Source organism: Pelmatolapia mariae, linkage group LG5 (genome assembly GCF_036321145.2).
Source record: "Pelmatolapia mariae isolate MD_Pm_ZW linkage group LG5, Pm_UMD_F_2, whole genome shotgun sequence".
In the NCBI taxonomy this organism is placed as follows: domain Eukaryota; kingdom Metazoa; phylum Chordata; class Actinopteri; order Cichliformes; family Cichlidae; genus Pelmatolapia; species Pelmatolapia mariae.
Window position 1 is genome coordinate 12790543 of NC_086231.1, and position 27630 is coordinate 12818172.

General features: G+C 38.5%; 1 protein-coding gene across 2 annotated transcripts in view; it reads left to right on the top strand.

Moving 5' to 3' along the window:
* The first annotated feature begins 1721 nt into the window (after positions 1–1721).
* Positions 1722–27630, top strand: part of grip2b (glutamate receptor interacting protein 2b) — a 260488-nt gene continuing 234579 nt past the window's right edge. For both annotated transcript variants that reach the window (XM_063473715.1, XM_063473717.1), the window contains exon 1: positions 1722–1992. In XM_063473715.1, coding sequence (XP_063329785.1) covers positions 1938–1992 — 55 coding nt within the window. In that variant the 5' untranslated portion in view covers positions 1722–1937. The remainder of the gene's footprint in view (positions 1993–27630) is intronic.

Genomic DNA, 27630 nt, shown 5'->3' on the forward strand with positions numbered 1-27630 from the left:
TGAATTGGGATTTTGTGGAAGTTTTAGAAGCTGTGCTACATTGCTCAAAGGCTACCAGCATCTCCTAAAGTAGAATATGTGATAAACACATCGACATTACAAAAAACAAAAGGAAGAAAACATGAAAACCGAAAAAAGCAAAAGCAAAATTATAAAACATGACTTAGTCCAGTAAAGTTCTAATTAGTCCTAATTTGTTTTATTAGAAAAACAAAACTGATGGTTTCCTGGTTTTAGAAATTATACTATCTTGCCTACCAACGTGGTGGTGTTAACTTGGGTTATTAAGCTAATGCATTATAACTGTATGAAAATTTTTTTAACAATATTGGCAAACATTTGCTGTTTAGCTCATTTGGGAATGACCAGTACAACCCATTTAAAATGAACCAATTTAATGCAGATGACAGTTTTTTCTTTACTTAGTGTTCCCTTTATGTAATCCACACCCCAGAGTTCACAGCCATTTAAAAACATAATAACCCACTGTCCTGGCTATTTCTCGTGATGGCACTTTTACACAATGACTTGCAGACAATGTCAGCTGTAGTTATGTGTTATGTTGGAATTAATGTCATGCTAATTTGAAACTCATACAGTTTGGTCTTAATTTGATTTTTATCAGGCATTTGTTCTTCTATGTATGGTTTTCATATTTCATCACTACCAAATTCATTTTGTTTTCAAAAATGTTTTTCTCTACAATTTATATGTTTTTGAACTTCATAAATGTCAGGAGTCGGTAAACAGCAGTTTGACGTTTTCACTAAAAGGAGAAAAGAATTAAGTGCAGTAATGTGGAAAAGGCATTTGTGTTCTGCTACTGTTTTTCCACATTAATGCAGTTGCTGAGTCAGAGTGCTGCTGATTTGTTTTATTCATATGGTCTTGCAAATGGAACATACTTGTTTCATGTAGAGAAGGGGATTTAAATTCAGATGCAGAGGAGAAGCACAACTTACTCCATGGTTGCCAGAAAACCTTACAATAACTCAGAAGATCCACATAATTATCAGCATACTGTAGCTCCACCCCATTTCAGCCTGAGTATAAGTCTGTTTACAACATCTTAAACCTACTGCGTGAGCGTAGAGTGTGAAATTCAACTCTGCCTTTTATATCCACTTATATGATGTTCCCTATTCCTGAATTGCTTCATTTACATGGGTTCAACATTTAAAATTTGGAGTCACAGAATGAGTTAATGACTGAACTACCAGCATCTGCTCCTTTTAAGGGTCAGTGTGAGCTTAGATGTGTATTTACATACATAAAGTCTCAATATAGATAAAAGTGTACAGCTTTGGTATATGTAAACTGAAAAAGTACTTGGTAAATGGTGATCAAAGCCACTTTTCTATTTTATTATTTCATTTATTTATTTAATGTAAATTGCTAGGGGGAAATGTTTTTTCTTTCCTTTGTGAACAAAGAGGGGGAAAACAAACCTTTGATATGAAAAGTAACAAGTAAGAAAGAAACAAGAAAGAGAAAGAGGATGGCAGTGAAATTAAAGAAAGGGAGAGACAGCAAGGACACATTTGGAGTAGATAAGGAAAGAACTAAAGCGAGGAGTGAATGGAGTCTATTAACCGAGTGAGAGTGAATGAGAGAGAGAGAGAGAGAAAGACCACTGGTGCCGCAGCGGGACCGACTGTCACACGGACTGTCAGAGGGGTCGTTGCGGGGAGAGCTGCAGCTACTCGCCGTTTACAGGCAGTCAGACAAGAGGGAAAACATAAGAGGAGAAAGTAGGAGAAGAAGAGGAAAAGGGGAAGAGAACAAGAAGGAAGAGGAAAGCGATATATTGCCAGTGGCTGCTCTTAACTGCTTGCCCTCACCTCCACCGGACAGGATCTACTGCCCCTCATCATCATTCCTCTTCATTATTATCACCATCATCCTCTTCATTATCCAGACCTCTCTTCCTCATCACCATGCCGGGTTGGCGGCGGAACCTTACTTTCTGTCTGCAGCGGTTGCACGAGGAAGGTAGGAAGACAAAACAAATTGCTGTGTGCGTGTGTTTGCACTAGCAAGTGCGCGCGCGTGTGTGTGTTTGCGCACGGGCAGCACGATTTCCTGCTGTTTAAATTGGGGCTGAAATATGAGCAGTTGGGTTCTGGAGACACTTTGAATCTTTATGATTTCTGCTTCATGTGCTCTGAGTTTTCTGGATCACTGGAAGTGTGCGTGTGTGCGTGTGTGTGTGTGTGTGTGTGTGTGTTGCGTTGTTTGCGTTTTGTGGGTTGATTGAGAAGCACCTGCAGCTTCACTAACTGTGTGTGCGCGTGTGTGCGCGCGTGTGTGTGCATGGATACGCTCGGGCTGCTGGAGCTGCGCGCTGTGCGCACACGTGTCACCACGGGTTTGTTCCGCCGTTTCAGCAGACATTGCGCGAGGCTACTGATGCTGGCAGGTCAGGGCGCGTGTTAGTGCGCATTTATGTGTGTGTGAGAGAGAGATAGAGGGAAATCGAGTGAGAGAGACCCACAGACACGCACACACACAGAGGCAGCGTGCTGGTCCTGCAGCATGAACACAGGAGAAGGCAGACAGTGATGATGTTGGTCAGCTAGAATGTGCACGTGCGTGCGTGATGTAGCTAAGAAGTGAATGCGCGCAGATGAGAAAGTATATGTTGCATGTGACATAGAGACAGAATGGTGCTGACAGTGGAATGAGAGAGAGAGAGAAAGATGTTCTGCATCCCTTTTCTGGGCATTTTTGTGCTTACACACACACACACACACACACACACATGTCTGGTTTGCTATCCTCGTGGGGACATCCCATTGACATAATGCTTTCCCTAGCCCCTTACCCTAACCCTAACCATTAAAAATGAATGCCTAACCCTAACCCTTACCCTAAACCTAACCATAACCTAATTGTAACCCTGACAGTAAAACCGCATTTTGAGTGTGAAAACTGCTTTCAACCCCGAGGGGACCTGGATTTTGGTCCCCACGGTGCAGAAAGTCCCCACCAGGATAGTAAAAGTCAGATTTTGGTCCCCACCAGGATAGTACGAACCCGTACACACACACACACACACACACACACACACACACACACACACACACACACACACAATATAATGGTATGTAACACTGAATTTAAATCCAAGTCAAATATGTGTCTTATTTAAAATAATTAATTGGTACAATATTAGCGTGTGTGTGTGTGTGTGTGTGTGTGTGTGCACGTATGCTGGTGTGTGGCATAACAGGATGGTCAGTTGTATGTGTGTGACCTCATGGTTTTATCTTTCCCAAAAAAAAGTCATCTGCAGCATAAAATCGAATTTTAAGCACCAGGGAGCTTCTAACTTTAAACAGGCTGTTTCTTGTGTCAACATGAGAAATCCCCCCTTGCCTGAAGCCAGGTTCATAAACAAATGGAAAACATCCAACATCTTTGGGGTGAATTCAAAAACTGTAAGCCAACTTCATTAATAGGGTCTTTTTTGAAAACCAGTTTACAAAAAGTTAAGGCTCTTGTAGTGGTCTGCTTAGCTCTTTTTTTCAAGATTACATGTTTAGCAATCACAGAAGACATGTTTGTGTCTGATCCCTTTAATGGAACAGTGACGTTAATGTATTCTATCACAGTTGCAGAAAGTGTGCAAGTGCCTAAAGAATGCTAGCAGACCATGTACCATCTAACCTCGCACACATGTTTTTTGTTTTTGCTTTCTTGAGACTCCTCTACTTGTTTACTTAATCCATACTTGTGAGTGCAAGAAAGAGAGGTAGTGGACAGCTAAGTGAGAATTTATGGGCAGGACAGATGCCAGAGTTTGTGTGTATGTGCATATGTTTGTGTTGGGTGTAAGGTTTTATTTACTGTATGGGTGTGAGACAGAGACCAAGTGAAAAAAGGTGGAATTTTTTCAAGATTAGTGTGAGTCTGATGAAAGAGAAATATGGGGCAACACAGAGCAAGACGGTGTTTGTTTATGATGTGTGTGAAAGAGAAGTGCAAGGGATGGAGGGAGATAGTGGAAGAATGCTGTGTGCTCTTAGTGTTTAGTGGGCAGGAGATGCAGCTTTTACATTAGTATGCTGGTGACACTGTTGTTCATTGATAAGTGCCTTATGGATCTATGAATGGCTGTTTGAGGCCCCTTATTGTACCAGCCTTCAATGTTTTATTTTTTTTATTTTATTTTGTTATATTAGAGGGAGGGAATGAGATATGGGGGTTGACAAAATGTGCCAGGTAAAAATCTACTTGATAAAGGGCAGGTATCAAAAAGGCAAAATAACATTAACACTTTCAAAGATATAGTCCAAACAGGACATAAGTAAAATATGCCACAATCAGGTCGTCTTGCAGACATGCATACAAAGCTGTAGGCCTGAACAGACAAGGAGATGTGCTGAAGTTCAAACAGAATGGGGGAAGAAAGGGAATTTAAGTGACTTTGAGGGTGTCAGACGGAGCTGGTCTGAGTATTTCAGAAACTGCTGATCTGTTGGGATTTTCCCACACAACCATCTCTAGGGTTTACAGAGAATCATCTGAAAAAGAGAAAGTATTTTTGAGCGGCAGTTCTCTAGACAAAAATGCTTTGTTGATGCCAGAGGTCAGAGGAGAATGGCCAGACAACTTTGAGCAAAGAAAAGAAGGTAACGCTAACAAGAAAAAAAACCCCACCTTGTTATGATCAAGGTATGCAGAAGAGCATCTCTGAATGAATGACTTGTTGAACCTTAAAGCAGAAGGGCTGCTGCTAGTAGAAGACCACACCAGGTGCCACTCCTGAACAGGAAACTGAGATTGCAACATGCATGGGTTTAATTTCTGGTGTGACATTGAGACTGGTTGGGTCAGAATTTGACATACACATAAAACCTAAACATAAAAGTATGAATCCACCTTTTCATGTATCACTGGTACAGGCTGGTGGAGGTGGTCTAATGGTGCAGGGGATTTTTTTTTTTTTTTGCATACTTTGGACCCCTTAGCATTGTTTAACCCAGAGCCTCCCAAAGTGTGGGGCCATCTGAAGCTGGTTTTTGAACATGAGAGTGAGTTTACTTTGCTCAAATAGCCTCCATAGTCTACAAATCTCAGTCCAATAGAGCATCATTGGGATGTGGTGAAATAGGAGATTTGCATCGTGGACTTACAGCTAACAAATCATCAAACGTGTGATGCTTTTACTTCAGTATGGACAAATAAGGAGTCCAACCCAGTACTAGAAAAGTTTACCAAATACGCTTACATTAGTGATTCAGAAAATGATAACCTAAGTCATTTGATATTTTCCACATGTTCCAAAGCAACAAAAAATGTTTTTGTTTCTGCAGTAAACATTGTTGTGACCAGTGCCATGCCATTAATATCCCATGTATTAAATATACTGCAAAAATATTCATAAACAACTGTTTTTGTATGTGTTCTTTAAAATAAAAAACAGTCTCAAAGTAGCAACATTACTGAGACTGATGACAGAAAATGTTGCTATGGTAATATTTTCCAGTACATAAACAATCTGTATGCAATTTCTGAATCAATAACATGGGCTAGAATGCATAGAAATCACCATTTGCTCACATTAACTGGCATATCCAAAAGGGTTCAGCAGTCAGGTCATTTTCCGCTGTCAGCCGCATTTATGTTTTTATGTATATTTCAGTTTCACTAATGATCATTTCAAATCAGCAGGCTGCATAAAAACTATTAAAACTCTCACAGGCATTTATACTTATTTATACTAAAATAAGTCCCTTCACGTTCAAGAAGCGTTGTTGGAAAAATAGAAAGGAGTCAGTAACTTCTTTTTTCCGATAAACCATTGTGTTGCATTGTGTGGGTTTAAGAGTGTGAGTGCATGTGTTTTGTGCAGTTAAAAGGAAATGACCGCTGTGTAATGCATTTATAAGTAGCTTCGCCACCACCATGTAACAACTGTTTGATCAAAACATCTCATTCCCGTGCAGAAGGACAGATTATGGATAAGCAAGCCTGTCAGCATGTATGAGTGTGTGTTTTTGTGTGTGCCGTAGAGAGAAAAGAGGGGGGCAGTGTTTGTGCATGCAACACCCATCCATCATGCCAGAGATGGGGAGAAATTTAAGGGTTCAAATAATAATGGCGATTGTGATCTGCATGAAAGATGGAGGGAAAGACTCAAAGAGAATGAAAGGTACAAAGAGCCAAATGAAAGGAGAGTCAGAGAGAGAGAGAGAGAGAAGGAGAGAGAGAGAGAGAGAGAGAGAGAGAGAGAGAGAGAGAGAGAGAGAGAGAGCGAGACCTGACAGAGAATGTCGTAAGAAAGAAATGGATAAAAACAGAGGAGAGCATCAAGGAGAAAGATAGAGGGCTGGTTTCTAGTGCTTATCGTTTGAAGGAAGAGATCCCATTCATCAGGAGACTAAAAGATCAAATAATGTGCTGGTTAGTGAAGAGCAAGCCTGCCACTGTGTGTGTGAATGTGTAATAAACTGTGAGCTGGTGATTGAGCTCAACCCCCCAAAAAGCCTTTTAATAAGGCTAAGTTGTGTTATCACTGATGGGTGGGGAGTTGAGGGGGCATGCAAAGAAGGAGCTCAGGATGTAAGAGGAGGAGATAGATAAGGGAAAAAAGACTGGCATGTGTCAGACGGTACACCATGGACACTGAAAGTGCTAGTAACACTTAGTATTATGTACATACATGTTTATTTATAGGTATTGGTAGAAATTACCAAATGAAACTATAGATGAGAAAAAAAGTAGTACCCACCACAAATCTAATGGTTCAGAGTAAGGCTTAAGTTTTTTTGCTTTATTTTTTGCATTTAATTTTAACTTTTATTTATTTATTTATTTAGTTTTGACAGATGTAACAGCACTGAATACTGCATGAAGCTTCAAACAGCTGAACATTTGATAATAGGGTAACTACTTAATTGCTAACTGGAAATTGTAGATGGCTAATGTAACATGATTTGTGATTCGACTGTTTTGCTTCATAAGAGAATTCATCTGTATGCTGATAGAAATTTAATTATCAACACCAGTGGCTACTTGTTGCTGAACTGCTAGCCAAAGTAAATAGGAAAGTGTTCCTATGTGTCGCTTACTAGTACTATGGGCAAAATACTACACTGAATTTCATGTTCTGAGATACAGTGTAAGTCATAAGTCATGGTGTGTTTTTGCAATCACTAACAGCTACTGAGTTCCTGAGGTCATGGTCAACATGGTGCTTTATTGGTCACATGCTTGTTACTGAATCTTTACTTGTGATATGCAATTTATTTGACTCTTTCTTTTACCTTTTATTATTCCACATTTTCATTTTGGCTGTTTTCCATTGGGTTAAATGGGGACATTGTTTCTCATCCAGGCCTATATAAATTCACCTTTGTAGGTTTGAACTGAATAGAAACCCTAATTCTGCATTTGCGCAACTGTGGTACCTTCAGTAATTGACATACATACATGCTATATGTCCATCACTGGACACTTAAACCTATTTATTAAGACCTCATAACTATTCACCCATTGTAACAAGTGCTCAGTGACAGGATAGCCAGTGTTGGGGAGTAACGGAATACATGTACCGCCGTTACGTATTTAAAATACAAAATATGAGTAACTGTATTCCGCTACAGTTACCGTTTAAAAAGGTGGTATTCAGAATACAGTTACTTTGTTGAAATAAATGGATTACACGGCGGTATTTTCCTGTTTCATATGTTAGGCTATGCCCTCTCTATTTTTGGTAATTCCACGCCGGTGGAAACCCAAACAAAACACGCATTAAGAGGCTCTAATGTCTGTGTCTCAATCTCGCGTCTCATAATGACGTGAAGAAATATTTTAAAAAATGATTTAATATGAAGGCAATAGGCAGAGTGTTACAGGCATACCCCTAAAGAATGTAGCCTCATGGGCAGTGTAGTCCGTGCTGCAGGGAGAATGGACTGCCATACTCCTTATGTGTTATTATGTGTTATGTGAGCGAGGGAGGGAGAAAAAGGAGAGTAGAAAAGTACGAGTTGTCACCGAGCAGAAACGGGAGCTGGAAGCATGTAAATATAATAATAACCACTGCAGCCAAGAAGAGTGTCTGACGAGCCCAGTTGTAAGTAAACTATTAAGACTCGACTGTACACTGTGTTCGTGTTTTCCTCCGAAACAATAAGTTCAGTTGGAGCAGCCTTTCAACGCCTCTCTCTGTCTCTCGCTAGCAAAGTTGACACAGACAACAAAGTAAAGCTAGTTTTCGGCTACGAACCCGACACGGAACCTGACATATTAGCCAGAGGTCCCATTACTACAGTTCGGAGCCGCGGACCTGTTTTATATACTCGCAGAATAGTTTTCAATACGAGATCGCTGCAAAAAGTGCAGCCTTACCTAATGTCCACCCTACTGTTACTCATTTTATATTAAGATTTAAAAATCTAGTTGGTATTGGTATGGCGAATAACTTTCAGTAATAGTAATAAATCACAGCAATAGTACATTCATGTAGTTGTAAAAAAGCATGATAATATATTAAGTAATCCAAAGTATTCAGAATACGTTACCCTCATTGAGTAACGTAACGGAATACGTTACAGAATACATTTTGGGGCATGTATTCTGTAATCTGTAATGGAATACATTTTAAAAGTAACCTTCCCAACACTGTATAACAGACACAAAATACAAGACAAGGCAACAGAAAAGTGCATTTGAGAATAAAAAGAGAAGATATCTTGGAGTTGTTTGTTTATCATGGTTGTTAAAGATTACAGACTGGCATTTTTCTATACCAGGGGTGGGGGAACTCCAGGCCTCAAGGGCCGGTGCCCAGAGCTGGACTGGCCATCGGGCATACCGGGCTGATGGTGATTTTTCGTTTTTATGGGCCGATGGGTGTTTTATTTTGTTTTTGTTTTGTTGTAATAGTATAAACAATGAAAGGTGGTGGATTGGCCAGATGCTGGCTGATGTGTAAAAATAAGTCAGTTGTTTGGTGGTGGCTGTGGTGGAGCTTTCACAGAGGCCAGCAGGTGGATGAGGGAAAGGAGAGGCAGGAGGAGAAGCAGACCCGAGGCGGCCGCCGGTCCGAGTGTCAGGTGAACTGAACTTCAGGTAAGAAGTTACGACCTGCAGTCTATCTGGGTCAGATATAAACCAAGTTTAGGTGTAGTTTATTTTCGTTGTGCTGACTTTTTACAGTCAGTTACAACAACTCGTACTGCGCACTAGCTAGCATGACGGAGTTTCTATACTGCTGGGTGGGTGCTATGATGTTACTGATAGTGAACTCTATTCATAAGGTTAGTTAGTAGAGTTGCCAACTGTCCCGTAAAAAACAGAATCATCCTGTATTCAGAGAAAATATTACGCGTTTCGTATTGAGCTGAGAATGAACACAGTTTGTCCCGTACTTCAGCTAGAATGGAAAAAGACACAAAGCTGGAGTTATTCTGTCTTTACGCTGCACAGCTGCCTCTTCTTCTCTCATTCTCTCCCCCTCCCTCTGCTGTTGCTACTTCAATCATGAAACTGATCAATGATCAGCTGATCGGCTTTTCTCTCTTGTTTGTTTATCGCCCACTTTGCGCCAGAAAGAAGAAACCAGCGGATGTCGCGCTAAACAACAGCAGCACGTTTAAGCTTGATGAGCTGTTGTTAGAATTTATTTAATATTAATTTCTAGTATCAGCTGATGTTTGCTGGGGCCAGAGCTGTAAAAGCTGCTGATCATGATATCAGTTTGGTTATCTGGTGAGAGGGAAACATGAAGATGAAACCAGGAGACGTCCTTACTGAATCATCAGAGCTGAACAGGTGATGGAGAAACAGGTTTACCTTTTAGGTGACATGAATGAGTTGAAGCGAAGTTATGAACTGTTCCTGAGAGACAAATAACACCAGGATCCTTTTCTAAGTAGCTGACAGCTGGTAACTGTGCAGGGGCGGGTCTAGCAAAGTTTTGCCAGGGGGCCAGGTAGGGCATTAACGGGGGGGGGGGGGGGGGGGGGGGGGGGGCACAAAGAAATACTTTTCTTTCTTATTCTCATTTAACATGTCTCGCTTTTAATAAGTAATTATCTGAATCTTACAACCAAAGTTTTTATCTGATATAAAATCTATAGATATCATACATATACCAACAAGACAGTGTACATCACTGTCACAGTTGTTTTCATTCAAAGGCTTTATGGCTTTTCCTATAATGCCTGGTGGGCCGGTCTCTAGTCAAAATGCCCGGGCCGATTTTTTGTCCCAGTCCAGCCCTGCCGGTGCCCTGCAGGTATTAGATATCACCGTGGGTCAACACACCTGAATCAAATGATTAGTTGATTACCAGGCCTCTGCAGAACTTCAAGACATGTTGAGGAAGTCATTTAGCCATTTAAATCAGCTGTGTTGGATCAAGGACACATCTAAAACCTGCAGGACACCGGCCCTTGAGGCCTGGAGTTCCCCACCCCTGTTCTATACATTTGAAGAATGTATAGAATTAAACTGTATTAACTCTTGCACCAATAATCAATAATAATCAATAAACTCTTGCACTCTTGCAACAATAAAATCTATTAAGATCTATTGCTGTGGGGACAAGTGTTGCTCCTGTTAGAGGAATGCCTTTCTTAAAAATTCTTTGAAAACTATGCTGGTTATTCTTTGAAGTGTGTGTTGGGTATACAGAAAAGTGCAAACCATGTTTGACTGATAGTGATAGTATGTATTCTATGAATAAATATATATATATATATATATATATATATATATATATATATATATATATATATATATATATATATATAAATATTTTTTTTTTCATTTATACTATTGGCTTTCATCAGTAGGCATATATTTTTTGTTTTTTTGATCAAGTTATACTATGATATAATGGCTCTGAGCTGAGTTCTGTGCACTGACTCTGCCCCAGAGAGTAGAAAGAGTATAGTATACAGTGTTTGTCTTGTGGCAGTGGCCTCAGGAACACGATTTCATTATGTTTATCCTTGCCCTGTAGTGTTTCCTTGGTGAGACAGCATTTTCTGGTGCATCGTGTTCATATGTTTAGTTAGCTATCAGTCCTTGAAAGATGGTACATTTCATTCATGGTAAAATAGCAGAAGGTTAGAAAGCAAGCTAAAATATATTTTAGTTTGGGATGGATGGATGGATGGAAAATCAATTTACCCTTTCAGTGCCACAGTTCCACCACTTGAAATAATCTTTAAATAGGCTGTTTTTTAAACTCCCTTTAAAATGACTGCTTAAGCGCAATTAGAAATCAAACTTAGTGTTAGTTTGGTCAGGTCACAAAGTGAAACTAAATCATTTGATCCGCATGAAACGACTGATGTTAGTGCCAAACCACATCAACTAATGGCTCAGAAATAAATTATCAACTGTTAATGTACGACACAGTATTTAAACTGTTTAGCCTGTCAGTAGTTGCAGGTCATCTGCAGGCCACTTTGCAACCCACATCTGCTCCAGATCATGCTTTTCATGCATTGTCTGAGCAAACAAGTATAATGTGTGTTCACACTGATGTCTGCTTTGTTCTGTACTAGGGGGTTTACGGTGCTTTCCAAACCCGTGTCTTGCATGCAAAGGGTCGAGGAGGTCCTTGAATGGAGTCATGCTTCCAATTCTAAATGTGTGCAGATGGGAATAATTATACTGATAAAAAAGGAACACTTAAATCAGTTCAGTGCAATTTTTCAATTCAGTTTGATTCATATAGTGCCAAGTCACAACAACATTGTCTGTAATTTTTTGAGGACAAAATGGTCATTTGAAACTGAAATCATCAATCCTTTAACCCAAGTCCATCTTTTTATTTATTTACATATTTAAGTAGCACATATTCTTTCGACTATTGTGACTCTTAAATGGTTATCTGATTTGTCACTATTATGGTTATAATGTAGTTAAGTTTTACAAACAGAAAGTATTTAGTTAATTAGAAAAGATAATTAGAAAATAATTTGAAGTTATAACAAGGTCACACTACTTCTTTTATGATCAGAAAAAAAACCAGTCTTTTTTCACTCACACCCACAGGACGACTCTTTTTGGGAAAATATAAACATAGGTTATTTGAAGTTAGATATTGCAGAAGCTAAAACAAACAAAAAAATAAAAACAATGTTTGATCTGATCCAGCTGTGAACTAGTACAGTATTTAACTACTATAATCTTTCCAAGAACTTTGGATCCTTTGCTTCCAAAGATGCTACTTTTATTCCATCTGTTATGGAAATGCACTTCACTTCCTGGTCCAAGACTGGCTTTGTCTCTCTAATATTGTGGTGTCCAAGCCAAAGCTGAAGCAACCCTAACAGCCAGATTACATAGAGATACTTTAGAATGTTTGCCTATGATGAGTACACTCACCTTCATGTGTGGACCGTGCTTTGAAAACATGTCACCTTCTGTTGGCTTTCTAATGTTTCTTTACAGTAATGCTATTGAAAGATACAGACTATAGGTTCCTTCTCTGGGAATTCTGTGCACATTACATTACAGTCTAATTAATGCTACTGTACAGGTACATTGAGCTGGCATTATATTCATTGTAATGCTGAAATTTTTGCACTGTTTTTCACTGGTAATAGTTTTCACCAAGGCAATTCTGTTTGATGTTATAGTGTTTTTTATTGTTTTACTGTGTAGGTTAAGGCACTGATAGAATTGTAAGGTTCAAGGCTGACAAAAACAAATTGCAAGTAATGGGAAATACTTTAGTGTCAAATGTAAAACAATACAATGTATTATGAGTCCTAATCGTATTTACAGTCAGTGTATCTGTAAATTGTAATCTTGTTAATGTATTTTTGTGGACCCCAGAAGATAAGCTGTTACCTTGGCATTTTTCGATGTCCTCACATAAATAGCAGAGACAACCTGTGTGTGTCTCTTTGTGTGAGTTTGTGTGTGTGTAGGGTGGGTTGGGGGAGTGGGGGGTAGAAGGCATGTAGCCGTAGGTTAGCAGTGGGTGAGAGCAGTAATGCTGCTTCAGTCATAATAGGATCTGACGATGACTCATGCACAGCGAAAACAACAAATGCTCCTCTCTTCCCTCCTCTTATCTTCTCTTCCTCTTCTCATCTCGGTCTCATTTTTCTTGTCTCTTTTCCCAGTATCCTTGATTCTTTCTTTTCTTATTCTGTGTTCTCTCTTTTATCGTCTTTCCACCTCCTCATCTCTTTTTTTAAAATCTTGTCATACATTATTCCCACGTGCATCCTATCTGTTTGCCTGTCATTGTTTTATTTTGTTTTGCTTTTCTCCTTCTTCTCTTCTTTTATATTTCCTGCTTTCTCTTTTCTACTGTTTCCCACAATATTTTTTGTGTGTTTCACCCCTGATGGAAGAATGTTTTTCATCATATTTTATTTTTTCTACTATTTTCTCTTTTTTCGATGCTTCTCTGAAGACTATTTATGTTTTCTTCTTTTTTTTTCCTTTGTTTTTTTCCCTCCTGCTTTTTGGCCCCAATCATATTTAATCTTGTGCTCTTTTCCCTCTGCAGTTTGCAACCATAGAATTATTTCCTTCCCTGCATAGATAGTTATATCTTCTACCAACCAAGCTCATTTTGATAATCCAGATGTTGTTTTATTTATTATTATCAGTAATCGACTCAGCAAATCTATTAAAGTTGTGTTTGCCAAAATTCAGCAAAAAATGACATGGGGTCTGTTGTGTTTGTCCTGAGCTGATTGCTTATTGAAGCACTGGTATGTCTGGCTTAGTTGTCCACATGAAAGTCTCTTGTAGTAAGAACAACTACAATTTTCTTGATTAGTTTCATTATCCTTGGGTCATTTAAATCTATTTAAGTCGTGTTGACGAATTTGACCAAAAAAAGTGATAATTTTGGGAGATAAAAAAAGTAGAAAGAAAGAAAACTTCTTACTGAGGTATGTACTTTCTTTTGCCAGCTGAAGAAGGGAGTCATGGTCAGCAATATGAAATTTTGAGCCACATTACTAATTCTACAAGCAACAAAAAAACGTTGTTTCTCAAAAAGGGACCTCAATGAAAAGACTCGTGAAACAGATGATTTCTTGGTTTAAGTCTTCTTAGTCAAGATGGTGAACACTGCAGCTTGCTGGTGTTTTCCTTCTACCATAATATGGTAAAGGGCTTTGCTGTAATCTGGACTGTTTCCCCTTCCTTGCCATTATGTGCATTTGACCTCATTTCTAAATACTATTATGATTTAGCTTTATTTAACTGATCACTCTTTGATGGTGAGGTGTTTGAGAGCAACAGAAAAATAAGGTTGATGTGCAACACAAGTTCTTGACTGAATTTAATTGTTACACAGTAAAACTGCCAGACCACCAAGACACCTCTATTAATCACACTGTCTTATCTTTTCTCCCCATTGTCATTGTAGCCGTACCTCTCTGCCTTTGCTCATCTCCTTCCACCTTATTTGTCTTTGCTTTACAGACACATAAACTGTTTTTTCCTTATTTCTACTGTATATGCTCATCAAAAACCCAATGCTTTTTCCTCATTTCTGTCTTTTGCATGTAGTGTACTGCTCTTTAATACGCTATAAGTTTATGTTTTATGTTATGTCTATCTGCATCTCTGCTGTTGCTATTTACTAGCAGAGGCAATCATTTGCCTTGAGCTGGGTGTTTCATTCGCATTCCTGTTCATTTGTCCTTACTGCATTCTAAATGTAAATTGCTGCAATCCCTGCTTCACTGCCAGTCACTGGCCTGATATACCCCTCTGTTTTATTGCAACATCCAAGTATATCCACATTGCTTTTCTGCATGTCATTCTTTCAAGCCCTGCAGTTACCTGATAAACCCTCTATTCTTTGAAGATTTTAGATTGTTCCACTGTAATCTGCTGAAACTTCTAAACTTCTCTGTTGAACCACAAAATATCAACCCACCATTTTATCAAATCCCTATACATGAATGGAGTCTTTGTTGTTGATGTTTAAAGCTTCCATTCGGCGATAGGTTTAAGAAAAATAACTTGTTTAACAAGTTATTTTAATGTTTTTTTTAAATAATGACAGCTGTTACGCTGAAAAATTATTAAAGACAACAGTTTATCAAAACGTTATCCATAATACCATTTTTGGACTTGTGGTTGCATTGCCCATGTCAAACCTTTCTGAGTGTTTGGAAAACCATGAAAACAGCTTTTCATATAAACGTCTGGTTAATGAGAAATTGCAAAGGCCTATATAGTGCTACATTTCCCCACCTTTCATCTGGACTATCCTCTCCATTACAATCCAAAATCCTGCTGCAAGTTCCACTACATAAGCCAGAGCTCAGCACTATCACAGAGGATAAGAGAATTGTGTGTGTAGTGCTAGTGGTGGAGTAAAAGTGGGGGCGAGCTCAGAGCCAGAGAGATGGGAAAAGCAATGAGCTCCAGATAGATACAAAGTCATGAGTGAGTGTGAGAGGGGAAAGGGGGGAAAAAAGATAATTGAGTTTTAAAGTGCCCTTTTATTGATTCAGTAGCAGAATCATAAAGCTGCATTTCATTGCATCAAAAAGCAAAATTGCATCAGTGCTTCTCTCTCTTGATAAAGATGAGTAAACAAAAATGAAATGAAGCAAAACACAAGGAGAGAGAAAAATATCAAAAGCTTGAAGAACAGGGATTGAGGGAATTAGTGCTCAATCCCCCTTAGCAGCTACAGGGAACATCATGAGAGGACAGTTATTTCAATGCCATTGGTCAGCTTGTTATTGTAAACACAATTTTTGATTGCTGAGACATCGTCTGAAAGTAGTAGTTGTTACGTAGTTGTACTTGTGAAATCCCCTACCTCCGTAACTTTCTAATGACGTGATTTTGGGCAGTGGCTTTAGACAGTTTCAGACAGCTATAGTATTTTGATAGTTCATAGGTGTTATATAATGTTTTGTAGACCCACACGTCTTCATATTGTAGCAGTATGCCCTTATTTAGGGGTTATGCCAAAATACAGAAATATTTCACTTGGCCTAGTAGTCTATCTATGTATAGTTCTGTGAGGAATTAAGTACATCCCATGATTCAATAGCAATTAAGAGTGAAAGTAATCAAATGCAATGGAATAAGTGATCAGTTTGCTACTATTGAGTATTTAGGTGTGTGTTAAAACAATGCTGCAATCATCCCAGAAGTGTACATCCCTGCAAATTAACTCCAAGGTCATAGAGTTCATACCCTCACCTGTCTTCATGAGCTTTGAGTAGTGACTGAAAGAATGAAATGGATTAGCATGCCTGCTAGACATCTTCTGGGGAATGTGCTCTGGACATCAGGCCCCAGAGCAGACCCAGGACTCACTGGAGAGATTTCATCTCTTGGCTGGCTTGGGTTCGATTCATTGTCCCATCGGATGACCTGGAAGAGGTGGCTGAGGTGAGGGAAATCTGGGCTTCTTTTTTTTAGACCGCTGCCCTTGTGACTGGAACCTGGATTAGTGGCAGAAAATGGACTGATGGATGAAAGGATGGAAATAAGTATTCCATTAGTATATGTGTATACCGGCCTATTTTGGTTTTCTCCCCTTGCATACATTAGTAAATCTGTATCACTCTGAGCCAACAAACTTGAGCAATCACTGATTTGTGCATGATATGATCATACACACAATTTGTGCATATGCATTCTTAGTTAATGGGGCAAATGATCCAGTAAGAACTTAAAGGCTGAAAAAGAATTAAGGTGTTGCAGTGGCCTAGTCCAGAACTGAACCTGATTGAAATGTGTCAGCACTGCACAGAGTGCTTTGAAAACATCCCTTTTCAAATGATTGTGTGGAATAGCCTGTCCTTTGGGTTTCTCTTGTGGTTTGTGCTGCTGTTGGTGTTTCAGCTTAGCCCCTGCTACAGAGAAGACAGGAGTCATACACAGCAACTTCTTTGTACAGAAGTGCAACCAAATGTTAAAAACAAGAAGCCATTACTTCACATGTAAGAGCTCACTATCTTCACATATAACATCTTTTAATATATTTAAATTTATATGATTTTACATCTTCCTGGTAAACTGTATATATGTACATGTGTCCCCAACTATGCATAACATAATGACCATCACTCTATATGCTTTTCTTAGAGGACTGCATACAAGGATATCTCTAAATCATCTGCTTTGGCTGAATTATCACAATCCATCCTGCTTAACAAAAGATCTACGCAGGTTAACACAGCGCCATGAGTCCTACATAGCAGGGTCCCTATGATGCACTAGCTTGTAATATTTCCTGTTGTTGTGATTCTGAAGTGACTATTGCCATTTTACATTGTGTAAAATAGCAATAGTCAATTTCTTGTGGTTTTCAAAGAATCTGCGTTAACTCCATATTTTAAACAGTACAAAACAAGCAACATAAAAAATAGACATCAGTACCTGCTATGTAACGTGTCACATTCTTAACAAAAAAGCAGACCTCAGTCTTTTGTCCTATATTTGTGAAGGTTCAGTGAACTCAGTTAAAATTGTGTGGATCAGAAAAGCTTGTAAGAATTACATCAGTCTGTTTCCTCTAATAAAAAAAAGTAAATAAAAAAACAACAACTGAAAAACACCACAAGGGATAATAAAGAGGGAAAAAGACGGCGGGAAGAATTGCATTTTGAATTCAACTGTCAAGTAAACTTTGTAAACTTTCTATCACAAAGTGAAATAGGACAGATGAGGTTGAGAATGAGCCATTTTCCTGACTTGTATAAACATGCATCCACAAGATAAATGGGGAAGCCACAGTTGAATTTATTATTGCCTGAATACAATGAATTGTATGTAATGGCCATACAACCACAAGGGAGATGTAGTTCAGCAAACCATTGGACATTTGACTTATTGCACAACTTAACTATTTATTGAATGCATTTCACAGTTTGATGCATGGTTTATTTTAAGCTAACCTAGATAGACAGATAGATATTTTGTCACTGAAACTGCTTTAATAGTGAATAAATCCTGTTTTTTTAATATATGTTTAAGCGTTGATTTTTTCCACAGTCTCCAGGCAGACACATGGTTTTGCTTTTTGCATCCTTAAATGTCCTTAAACTCAATTCAGCCTCTATCCTAGTAGCTGCAAAGTACCCACTGCACTGTGTGTTTGTGCATGTGTGTGGCTGTTCCTCTCTTTGGAAGAGAAAGTGTGAGATATGTGTGTAAGCATGTGTGATTATTTGTGTATGTTTGTGCGTGGCCCCGTCTGCTCTCCACTTTTAGCTGACTGACCTACAGACAGACAGGGCAGCTCCACAGAGAGTTGTGCCTTTTGGCCTTTTCTGCAGCACTGTGCATGTGTGTATATTTGCGCCCGTGTTTATTTAGTACAAAGCGGATGTTTGTCAGTTGCTGAACGTGCAGTCCATGCATGTGACTTTGTTGTTGGTGACAGATTAGTTCATGTTGCTTTGTGAGTTCCTGTATATGCATGATTAAGTGTCAAATGTGTGAGACTCAGTCAGTGTGTGTGTTTTTATTAGCTTCAAAAGGTAACATATATTTTGGTATTTATGTTTAGCTTTGGGTCCCTTTTCCAATACAATGCCTATTTCTAATACTACTCTGCTAAAAAAAGCGTGCGTTATTCTAAGATATAATAATATCTGGATAACATTTGGTAGCACCATCTGCATGTTTAAATAGAATCAAATCATGCATAGTTGGTTTCCTCATTTGGCATTCTCTGCCCAAATGCCCATTGACAAGATCAGCATTGAAGTCACTTAAAGTGATAGTATCTGCACTTTGAGTTCTGATTGTTCTACCCTGTTGGCCATAGATACTACCTTCTTATCCTACACTCTCAATTACCTGCTGTGCTTTGCATTTTATAGAGAAATGTCACACTGATTTAATTCCACAAATAAACTAAATATGAAACACTGCTCTGAAGTGAGTAAAACGTGCTGTCATTCATCAGATGCTTGTGAAAACTGTAAAGTGAAGTGAAAATGAAGATATGCAATGTATTACTTGGTGTAAGGTGCTGCCTACTGGTGATACTGTCACGGCTGGTGAGGCAGGCCGTGTGGAGGTAAAGTGAGGACCCAAGTGCAGGCAGAGGTTGGTATGAGGAGTGAGTTTATTTAAGGTGGAGATGGCAAGGACAGGAACTAAGAAATAACCAAACTGGGAAATCCTAAATACATGAAACTGAAACCAAAACTCACAGACTGACATGCAAAGGAACAAAGGAAGTACCACAGTGGAAACACAGGGAGACTTGGGGAAGACATCACAGACAAACCAGCAACCAACAACAGAAAACACAGGGCTAATATATTCACAGCAGCAATCAGGGAACGGGAAACAGGAGGGAAACACAGCTGGGAGAAATCAGAATTGACGAGACAAGGAAGCAAAGCAGAATACGCTAATGTGAGACACAGACCTTCAAAGTAAAACAGGAAGTACACAGAGACACCCTGGAGGGAGAAAGAGAACATGGAGGAGCACATGACGGGATGAGGAAACACAGAACACAAGAAGTGAGAACACAGCACCAGAACTAACACCACAATATAAACACAAACACACAGAGGGAGACACAGAGGTCAACTATACGAGAGGAAATTACTAAATACACAGGGAACTAAACAGAATACAGGAAACCTGAACTAGAACACTGGATACTATGAAATAAACTAAGATACAAAGAGAACCTTAAACATCAAACATAATACAAAAGACACAAGGAACTCAAAATACTGGGTCGAGAGACCCAGGATCCTGACAGATACCTATTGAAATGATATAAAAAAACAATCATTCAATGTTCAGATAACATTTTAAACCAGGAAACTCAGTATGATTCACTTGTCATTCACTGCCATATGTCATACGAATGTTTCCTGCTTTTAGACAAATAACAGAGACTTTCTGAATGTTAAACATTTGAAGTACAATTCAAGGTCTATAAGAAAGTAGGGTATAGCTACTCACAAATACAGTTTATCAATGGCAGGCTGATCAAAGAGCTTTATTTAGTCAAATGTCAGTGTGTGTGTTTCATCAAAATCTATAAACGGAAGCTTCCATTGTGGATGCCTGGCTGTTGTTGAGTTGGCTTAACTGCTTATGCAGAATTCAGGCAGTTCCTTAATTAGGTTTCAGTTAATTGCACACCCACATGCAGCTTATAAGTCAATTATAGGCTAAACTGATCGTGGGCTATGAAAAGGAATAACACATACACTTTAGTAGGCACATCACTACCACCCCCCAGCATGTCTCAGTGCCTGCCTCTCTTCGACTGTCATCCATGCTGCCAACCTAACAATTTTCACAGCAATGAATATAAAATGAGGTTGTGTTTCTTTATATTTTTTGTGTTAAAACAGTGTGTGTGTGTGTGCATAATGATTGTTTTAGTTTCCATTGTTCGTTTTCTTTGTTTTCTTTTAAATGTGTTTGTTTTGACACAATGCGTGATACAATGTTATGAAGAACAATAACAGAAATGTAGACAAACTTTTTAAGCTTGGCATCAATTGTTGTTTGATGTTTTGGGGGAATAATAAATGTTTTTGTTTTGTTTCTTTGCTGATGAGCAAAGGTGATGTATTGTTACATTGTTACAGCACTGTTGTAACAATGTTATTGATTTTTATATTTATTTTTGAGGGGAGCAGGGTGGACAAGGTGGTCAAAAATAGCTTGAGTTTGACTAGGTCAGCTGTGGCTTGAACACAGTGTTCTTCCAACAATCATTGTTGGTACACAGCTTCCCTCTAATCTTACTCAAGTAGTTTTCATTTCTGATACTCATCAAATATTAATCATATTAACAAAAGACTGCAAATCACTCATCTGCTTGCTCTTGTCATTGTTGTTTGTTGGAACTTTGGAACACCTCATTGCCTTTATCAGACAGCTGTAGTTTGTTGGAAGATTTATTTGTAGAAAACAAAAAAAATATTTATAAACTCTCTTTCCCCTATCTTTCTACAGATGTAAAGGTATATGTGAGCGATGAAAAGTCAAACTCCCAAATGTCTATTGACATATAAATATATTTTCAGTGGGAGGATCTGAAGTTAAATTGTGTCTTTCTTGGATGGATAGCAGGTTTTTGCTAAAGAAATAGTTACTGAGAGAGGTTTGTCAAGATACGTGAGATTAGATTTAAAAAAAAGCTATCAGAGTCAGATAGTTGGCATCTTTACAGGGAAACACTTTCACTTCGATTTAAAATGATTACAATTTGACCAAGTGTGTCATTTTTCAAGGTATCCTCACATGAACCTTAGGTGACTCTGCACTGAACTCCACATGACCTCCTGATTCCTTTATCCTATCACAATGCATGCAACTGTGTATATAGAGTTTTTAGCACATTCATTATTATGTGCAAGTGTTTTATCTGCTTTAGGCTAGATATTATCTGTAGTTCACGTCGTTCTCCAGGGCTCGGTCTATGATTTTACAAGGATAATAAAACAGAAAAAGGGGGGTGTTTTTATTCGCCCTCCTACAGGCAGATTTCATGTCTGTTTGTCTAGATTTTAATCTACAGTGGAAGCTAAAAAAAACATTAAATTAAAATTCACAGATTAGTGTATTATGTTCCAGGCAGCAGACATGGCTGGGTTAATTACTTAAGATGAGAGGACAGACAAATGGATAGTCTGATGCATCTGGATAAGTCTGGTATGCAAAAAGTTCATCTCTATGAAGTTTGTTTAATTGTTAATGTTGAATTCTTGACTGAACGTTTTTTTGTAACTTTAAGCTCTAAAATCTAACTTCTGCAGTATATCAACACAACTGATGATGTCATTGTGTTTATTATTACTAACTTCATATTTTATTTATGTTCAAAGAATGTTAAAAAAGTTATCTGATCTCCCTTGTTTTAATTTTCATATATAGATATCTGGCCAATTCGGAATCCGTAGGCGTGGGCCAATATTTTGGGAACTGGTTTCTGCTTGTTGCTCCGGTTATGTTGATCATGTCTGAGGCTTTAGATGTATAGCAAGAAGGATACCAACTGCCTGAATGCCATGTCATAACCACTGGTTATTGCCACACAGCAATTTAGCTTTTAATGATATATTTTTTTAACAATGACTGACACTTAAAGCTGAAAGTATTGGGTGGCGTATTCACTGGCTGCACCAGAATCCCAGAAAAAAACTGACAATTAACTAGATATGCTAAGTTAACAGACTAGCTAATATGCTACTGGTTTGGCCTTGAGTGTCTGACAAAGTTTAGGAAATACTGAATTATTCAGGTGCTCTCTTCCTGAACTTGAGCATTAGTGTGTTACCACTGTCTCCATGAATGTCTGAGAAATAGAAAAGTAATATGCTAAGATAGTAAAACAAGAAACTGACCAGGCTATAAGTCACCCACAGAACTCCCCCCACTATGTTGCATTGCAGACATTAGCAATTTCCTGAAAACATTTTTGTTTAATGACAAATTCAACAAACAGTTGGTTTGTGTGTGGCTTCTAAAAGCTTTGATATTTTTTCCACACAGATATTGTGTCTGTCTTTCTAGTCTGTCTTTTCATGTGAACTTGGAATACTTTTTCCTGATATGATCAGCTGTTCTATGATGTGATGTGTGAGTGTGAGGAAGTAAGCAAGACACTTGTTGTCATCCTTGCTGAAGGTACTAGTCTGTGTAGTACCGAACCACTACAGAAAAAGCAACAGGGTGACTGGTGTTCACACCTTTTCAAGCTGGTGGGTTATACTATTTTGTCTTTGAAAGTTTGTGTGTGTGGGTATTGCTATTTATGCAGCTGCAAGGTCTACCCTGTTGTCACACTGTCAGCTTTATCCCTTTGCACCTCACATCTTTGTCAGATAGATCACTTCCCTGTCATATCCTCCAGCTTCAGGACACAAAGGACAGAATATCCAAAACATTAGCTATAAGTCGTAAACCTTAAAACTTTGATTTTTCAGTCACCATTTTTGTAGTAGTTATACGTTGTGTTAGTCGAGACACTGACTGATAGCATTGACATGTCAAGATTAAACGTGACACAGGATACAGGATGCCTGATTCCTAAAAAGGTTCCTGAAAAGGTTTTTATCGGGGCCTCTCTAATGTTGTTCAGTGTATGTGACTAACCTATCACCTGCTTTCTAGCTTGACAGAGGCAGCCTAGCCAAAAGGGCCAAAAACAAGTCTTATAAAAGAAAGAAAGTTACATTATGACCTTCCCCTTTAAAAACACAATTTATACACAGAAAAGTTGATATGTTGAAATGCTCAAATTCTCACTGAGATAACACTGACATGTGTAAATAATTCCAGTCAAAAATAAAAGCATTGTAATACTTCATTACACACAAAAATAAAAATAAGTTTGCTTCTTTTTTATTTCTTCCATATTTTTTTGTAATTTTATGAATCTGGACTTTTGGTTGAGTTAGGCAAGCACTGTAATGGTGTCCGAATCCCTTATAGGAAGATACAGAGAAGGTTTTAAAACATATTCAGGCTACCTGCACTAAGGGAAGCAGTTTAAATAAAAGGAAAATAAAGGCTCTAGTAAGACCACCAGTGACCAACTGGGCTGTTGCTTGGCCTTTTTGAAAGCCCATTTCCTTCATCATTTCCCATTTGATCCATAGCGCTATAATTTGTCACTGCCTTCATAAGATCACGAGAGCAATAGTTTTGATTGCACTTCATCATTTTAAAATGCTTCTTTACTGTATTAATTACCTTTACACTGTTTAAAGATTTGAGAGTTCAGGTGTGTAGAGCAGGCCGGAAAGAAAGTTGGGGAAGACACACAGCAAAGGCCATGGGTCGGACTCAAATCGGGCAATATAATAATAATTTGATACCATTATTACATCATTGTAATGATTTGTTTCATTTTGTTGTCTCTTTGCTATCATGCTGTGTAGTGCTATAAGCTACAGTAGTGCTTACTGTTTTTATGGGTACTTAGCTAATGGCCAGGCATTTCATGATGGACTTTTATATCTTAATCACAAAGATCTGATTTACCAAAACAGTAATTTGTTGATAACACATGCTGTTGCAGAAATGGTGCAACTTAGCACTGTGGAGCTGTGAGAATGTCAACAATAGCATTTTGAATCATAAATGACTTGAATATAATAACTCACCATTTATCCTAACAATTAATAATTACTGAATTTCTGCTGGACTAATAGCCACCCTTCTTTAATGTGTGTGCATGTGTGTGTATGCAGTGCCTTTGTGCAAGTTCAGCTCTCTATCTGCTTATACTATAGCTTTTTGACAGAAATCAGGAAATCTGTGTATTTACAGATCATTATATATACACGTACAAGAGAAATGAACTGAGGAGGAGAAAGTAAATTACTGATAGGAGATGGCAGAAGTTACAGAGACAGACCTGACTACTAGCAGGGCTAAAAAAAAACAGTCCTCCACCCAAAGTAATAGCTGTAGCTGTTCTGAGAATGAAAAAGGACAGACTTACCTGCAATGGTAAGTCACCTGGAAACTCACTGCAGCACTTTATCGAACAAGCAATTGTTGAAAATCAAACCCTGTACTCCTTTATTTTTTATGTGCACCTCTGTGGGCAAAGAAGTCAGTAGGTTAGCACACAGTGCACCAAAACTAATGCTTTACCTGGTCCATACTCATTGGGCACTACACTTGTCCATAATATTAGCTGTGTGTAAGTGGACGAAGTATAAAATATATGCAGTAGCTGATTTTGTAGATTATGCTCCCTTTTTTAATTAATCAATTTATTTATTTTAGCCCATTTTGTCTGACAACCTTTAGAATCAGAATCATGATCTTAATTCACTGTTGTGCTTTTCCAAGACAAGCTCAATAACGAGCTCTATAAACTCTCTATAGCACATGTGTCAAAGTCAAGGCCCGCGGGCCACATCCGGCCCGGCGTACATTTATATCCGGCCCGCGAGATCATTTTATATAGATTTATTATTATTGTTATGCATGGCCCGGCGATATAAGGCACTAATAACACACAAACTACAGATCCCATAATGCAGCGCTGCAGCCTCCTTGCCGAATGCTAGGCTAACTGGGAACATTCCCGGGTCAAACTTCAGAAGTCAAACTTCTGTTAGCTAGCCCCTCACAGTGGCGAAGAGAAAAGTTGATTCTGAAAACAGAGCCTTTCATCGCTGGTGGGTGACTGAATATATGTTTACAGACATTGCTGGTAAACCCGTATTTTATTTGTGGAGCTAATGTGGCTGTAATTAAGGAATTTAATTTAAGACGGCACTACGAGACAAAACATCAGGATAAGCTGAAAAACCTAAATGCAGAAACTACAGAAAGTAGAAGAGCTAAAGAAGAATCTGACATTTCAGCAGACGTTTTTCACCAGAGCAAAATCACAAAGTGAAGCCGTTGTGAAAGCAGGTTTTATTGTAGCAGAGGAGATAGCCAAATCAGCCCGGTACCACTCTGAAGAGCTGCATGATGAAGCTGTGCGACGTCTTGTGTCCAGACAAAACCCAGATTTTTGCAAATGTGAGCCTGAGGAGAAATACGATTGCTGATCGGGTTTGTGAGATGGCCACTGATTTAAGAACACAGTTGTGTAAAAGAAGCAAAAACTTTATTGCATACTCTCTTGCTGTGGATGAAAGTACAGACATGATGGACATTGCACAGCTGGCCATCTTCATCCGTGGAGAGGAAATATTGGACATTAAATCGATGCACGGGACAGCGACAGGAAAATACATTTTTAAAAAAAAAAAAAAGTATGTCAAAGTGTAACCGACATGAAACTGCCCTGGGACAAACTTGTTGGACTTACAACAGATGGAGGGCCGGTGTTGTGCGGTGAAAAAAGCGGACTAGTCAGCAGGATGCGAGTAAAGATGCAGGAGGAGAACTGTACCGGTGAGTTAACAGCATATCACTGCATCATACACCAGGAAATGCTGTGTGGTGAAGTCCTAAAAATGGAGCATGTAATGATCACCGTAACGCAAACCGTAAATTTTATCCGAACTAAAGGTTTAAATCACCATCAATTTCAGTCTTTTATGTGGGAAATAGATTCAGAGTTTGCCGACATTCCTTATCATACAGAGGTCCGTTGGCTGAGTCGGGGAAAAGTTCTCAATAGAGTTTTTGAGCTCAGCAAGGAAATCTGTCATTTCATCGACAGGACATGTATGATGCTGTGAAGGCATTTCAAGTGAAGCTGTCACAAATGCACCAGTGCAACCTGCCTCACTTTCCCTGTTGCCAAGTAATGTTGAACCAAGTCAGCGCACTTTGCTCCGTCTACATGCGGCTCGAACCTTGTGTTTGCTTTCATTTATTTTTTCTGGGGTTTTTGGCAGCATGTTCATATTTCTAACTTGCATAATTTTGACAGGATATATTTTTATGAAGAGCAAAATATTTAAAGTTAAAGTTTGTTTTTTTTTAAGTTTATTTAATCTGGAATAATATTCCTGTCTGTTTTTATTCATAATTATGTTTAAAAAACATTGTTTTAGTGTGTTCAATAAATGTTTATCTTGTTTGGCCCGCGACCTAAAGTGTGCCTTGAGTTTTGCCCCCCTGTGCAATTGAGTTTGACACCCCTGCTCTATAGGCTCCTCTTGTTAGCGTTTTCTTTCTTACTTTCTTTTTATTATTACATATTTAAGTGCAGAAAGAGGCTTCCTGACACCTGGCAGAGCATAAATATTTTGCTTTTTAAAATGATAAAGGAGGTTGTTGATTCAAACATTTTTTTTAATTGTGTTTTACCTATAACTAGAATGATATTTTCTACTATCATGAAATGTATGGTGGACATGAACATGGCCACGAAGAAAAAAACATTAAGATGTAATACAGATCAGGGAAAAAAATACAGGAGCAGCCAAGACTAAATTAAAAATCTCAGAAGAAAAAAAGTCAGTAGAGCAGTTTTAGAGGAAGGAAAAGTAGGAAGAATAAGGTTGAGGAGTAAAGGAAGGTTGTTAGAGTGGGAATATTGCCATTGTGCATCAGATAAACATCATACAATCCCATTTCATGTGGACTTCAAAGAGCCAGAGCAGCAGGGAATCGGACTTCAGCTGAAAGGCGATGGTCACCTCCACCTGAACCTGCCACTGTAGGCTACTCTTGTGCATTATAGTCATTTTAGCTGCAGCTTTTATCCACAGTGACTTACCGCCAGTCTCCTCTTCAGCTATTAGCCACACCAGGGACTGCTGCCTTTGAAATAAATCAAAGCTGCTCTGCAGCAACAATTGGAAGTATGATCAAATAATTACATGGATTTGGTTGTTGCTTGTCAGTGTTGTCCTTATGAGCATTTTTCAAACTTGGTAAGTGATAAAATGTCTGTAATTGCGCTTCTTTTTTTTAAATACTAATCTTTGATATGTCAAATCGGTGCCAAAAAAAGTAGTAATGCTAAAAATTTGCTCTTGCTTTATTAAAACAACTTTTGTAGTGTACACAATGTTAAACTCTCCTGTGAGTTCTGTGGAGCTGGGAGTTTTAAACAGCATGTCACTCAGTCTCATCGTTTGATTTCATGCTTTGTTTTTTTGAAGTGCGATGCTTAATAAGTCCCCCAGAGTGTGTTTGATATACCTGCATAGCTCATATTTCTCTCTTGTTCTTCTCCTCCTCTCTGGTTCTTTTCCATATGGAATTATAGCCAAATAAAAAAAACAAAAAACTAAAGCT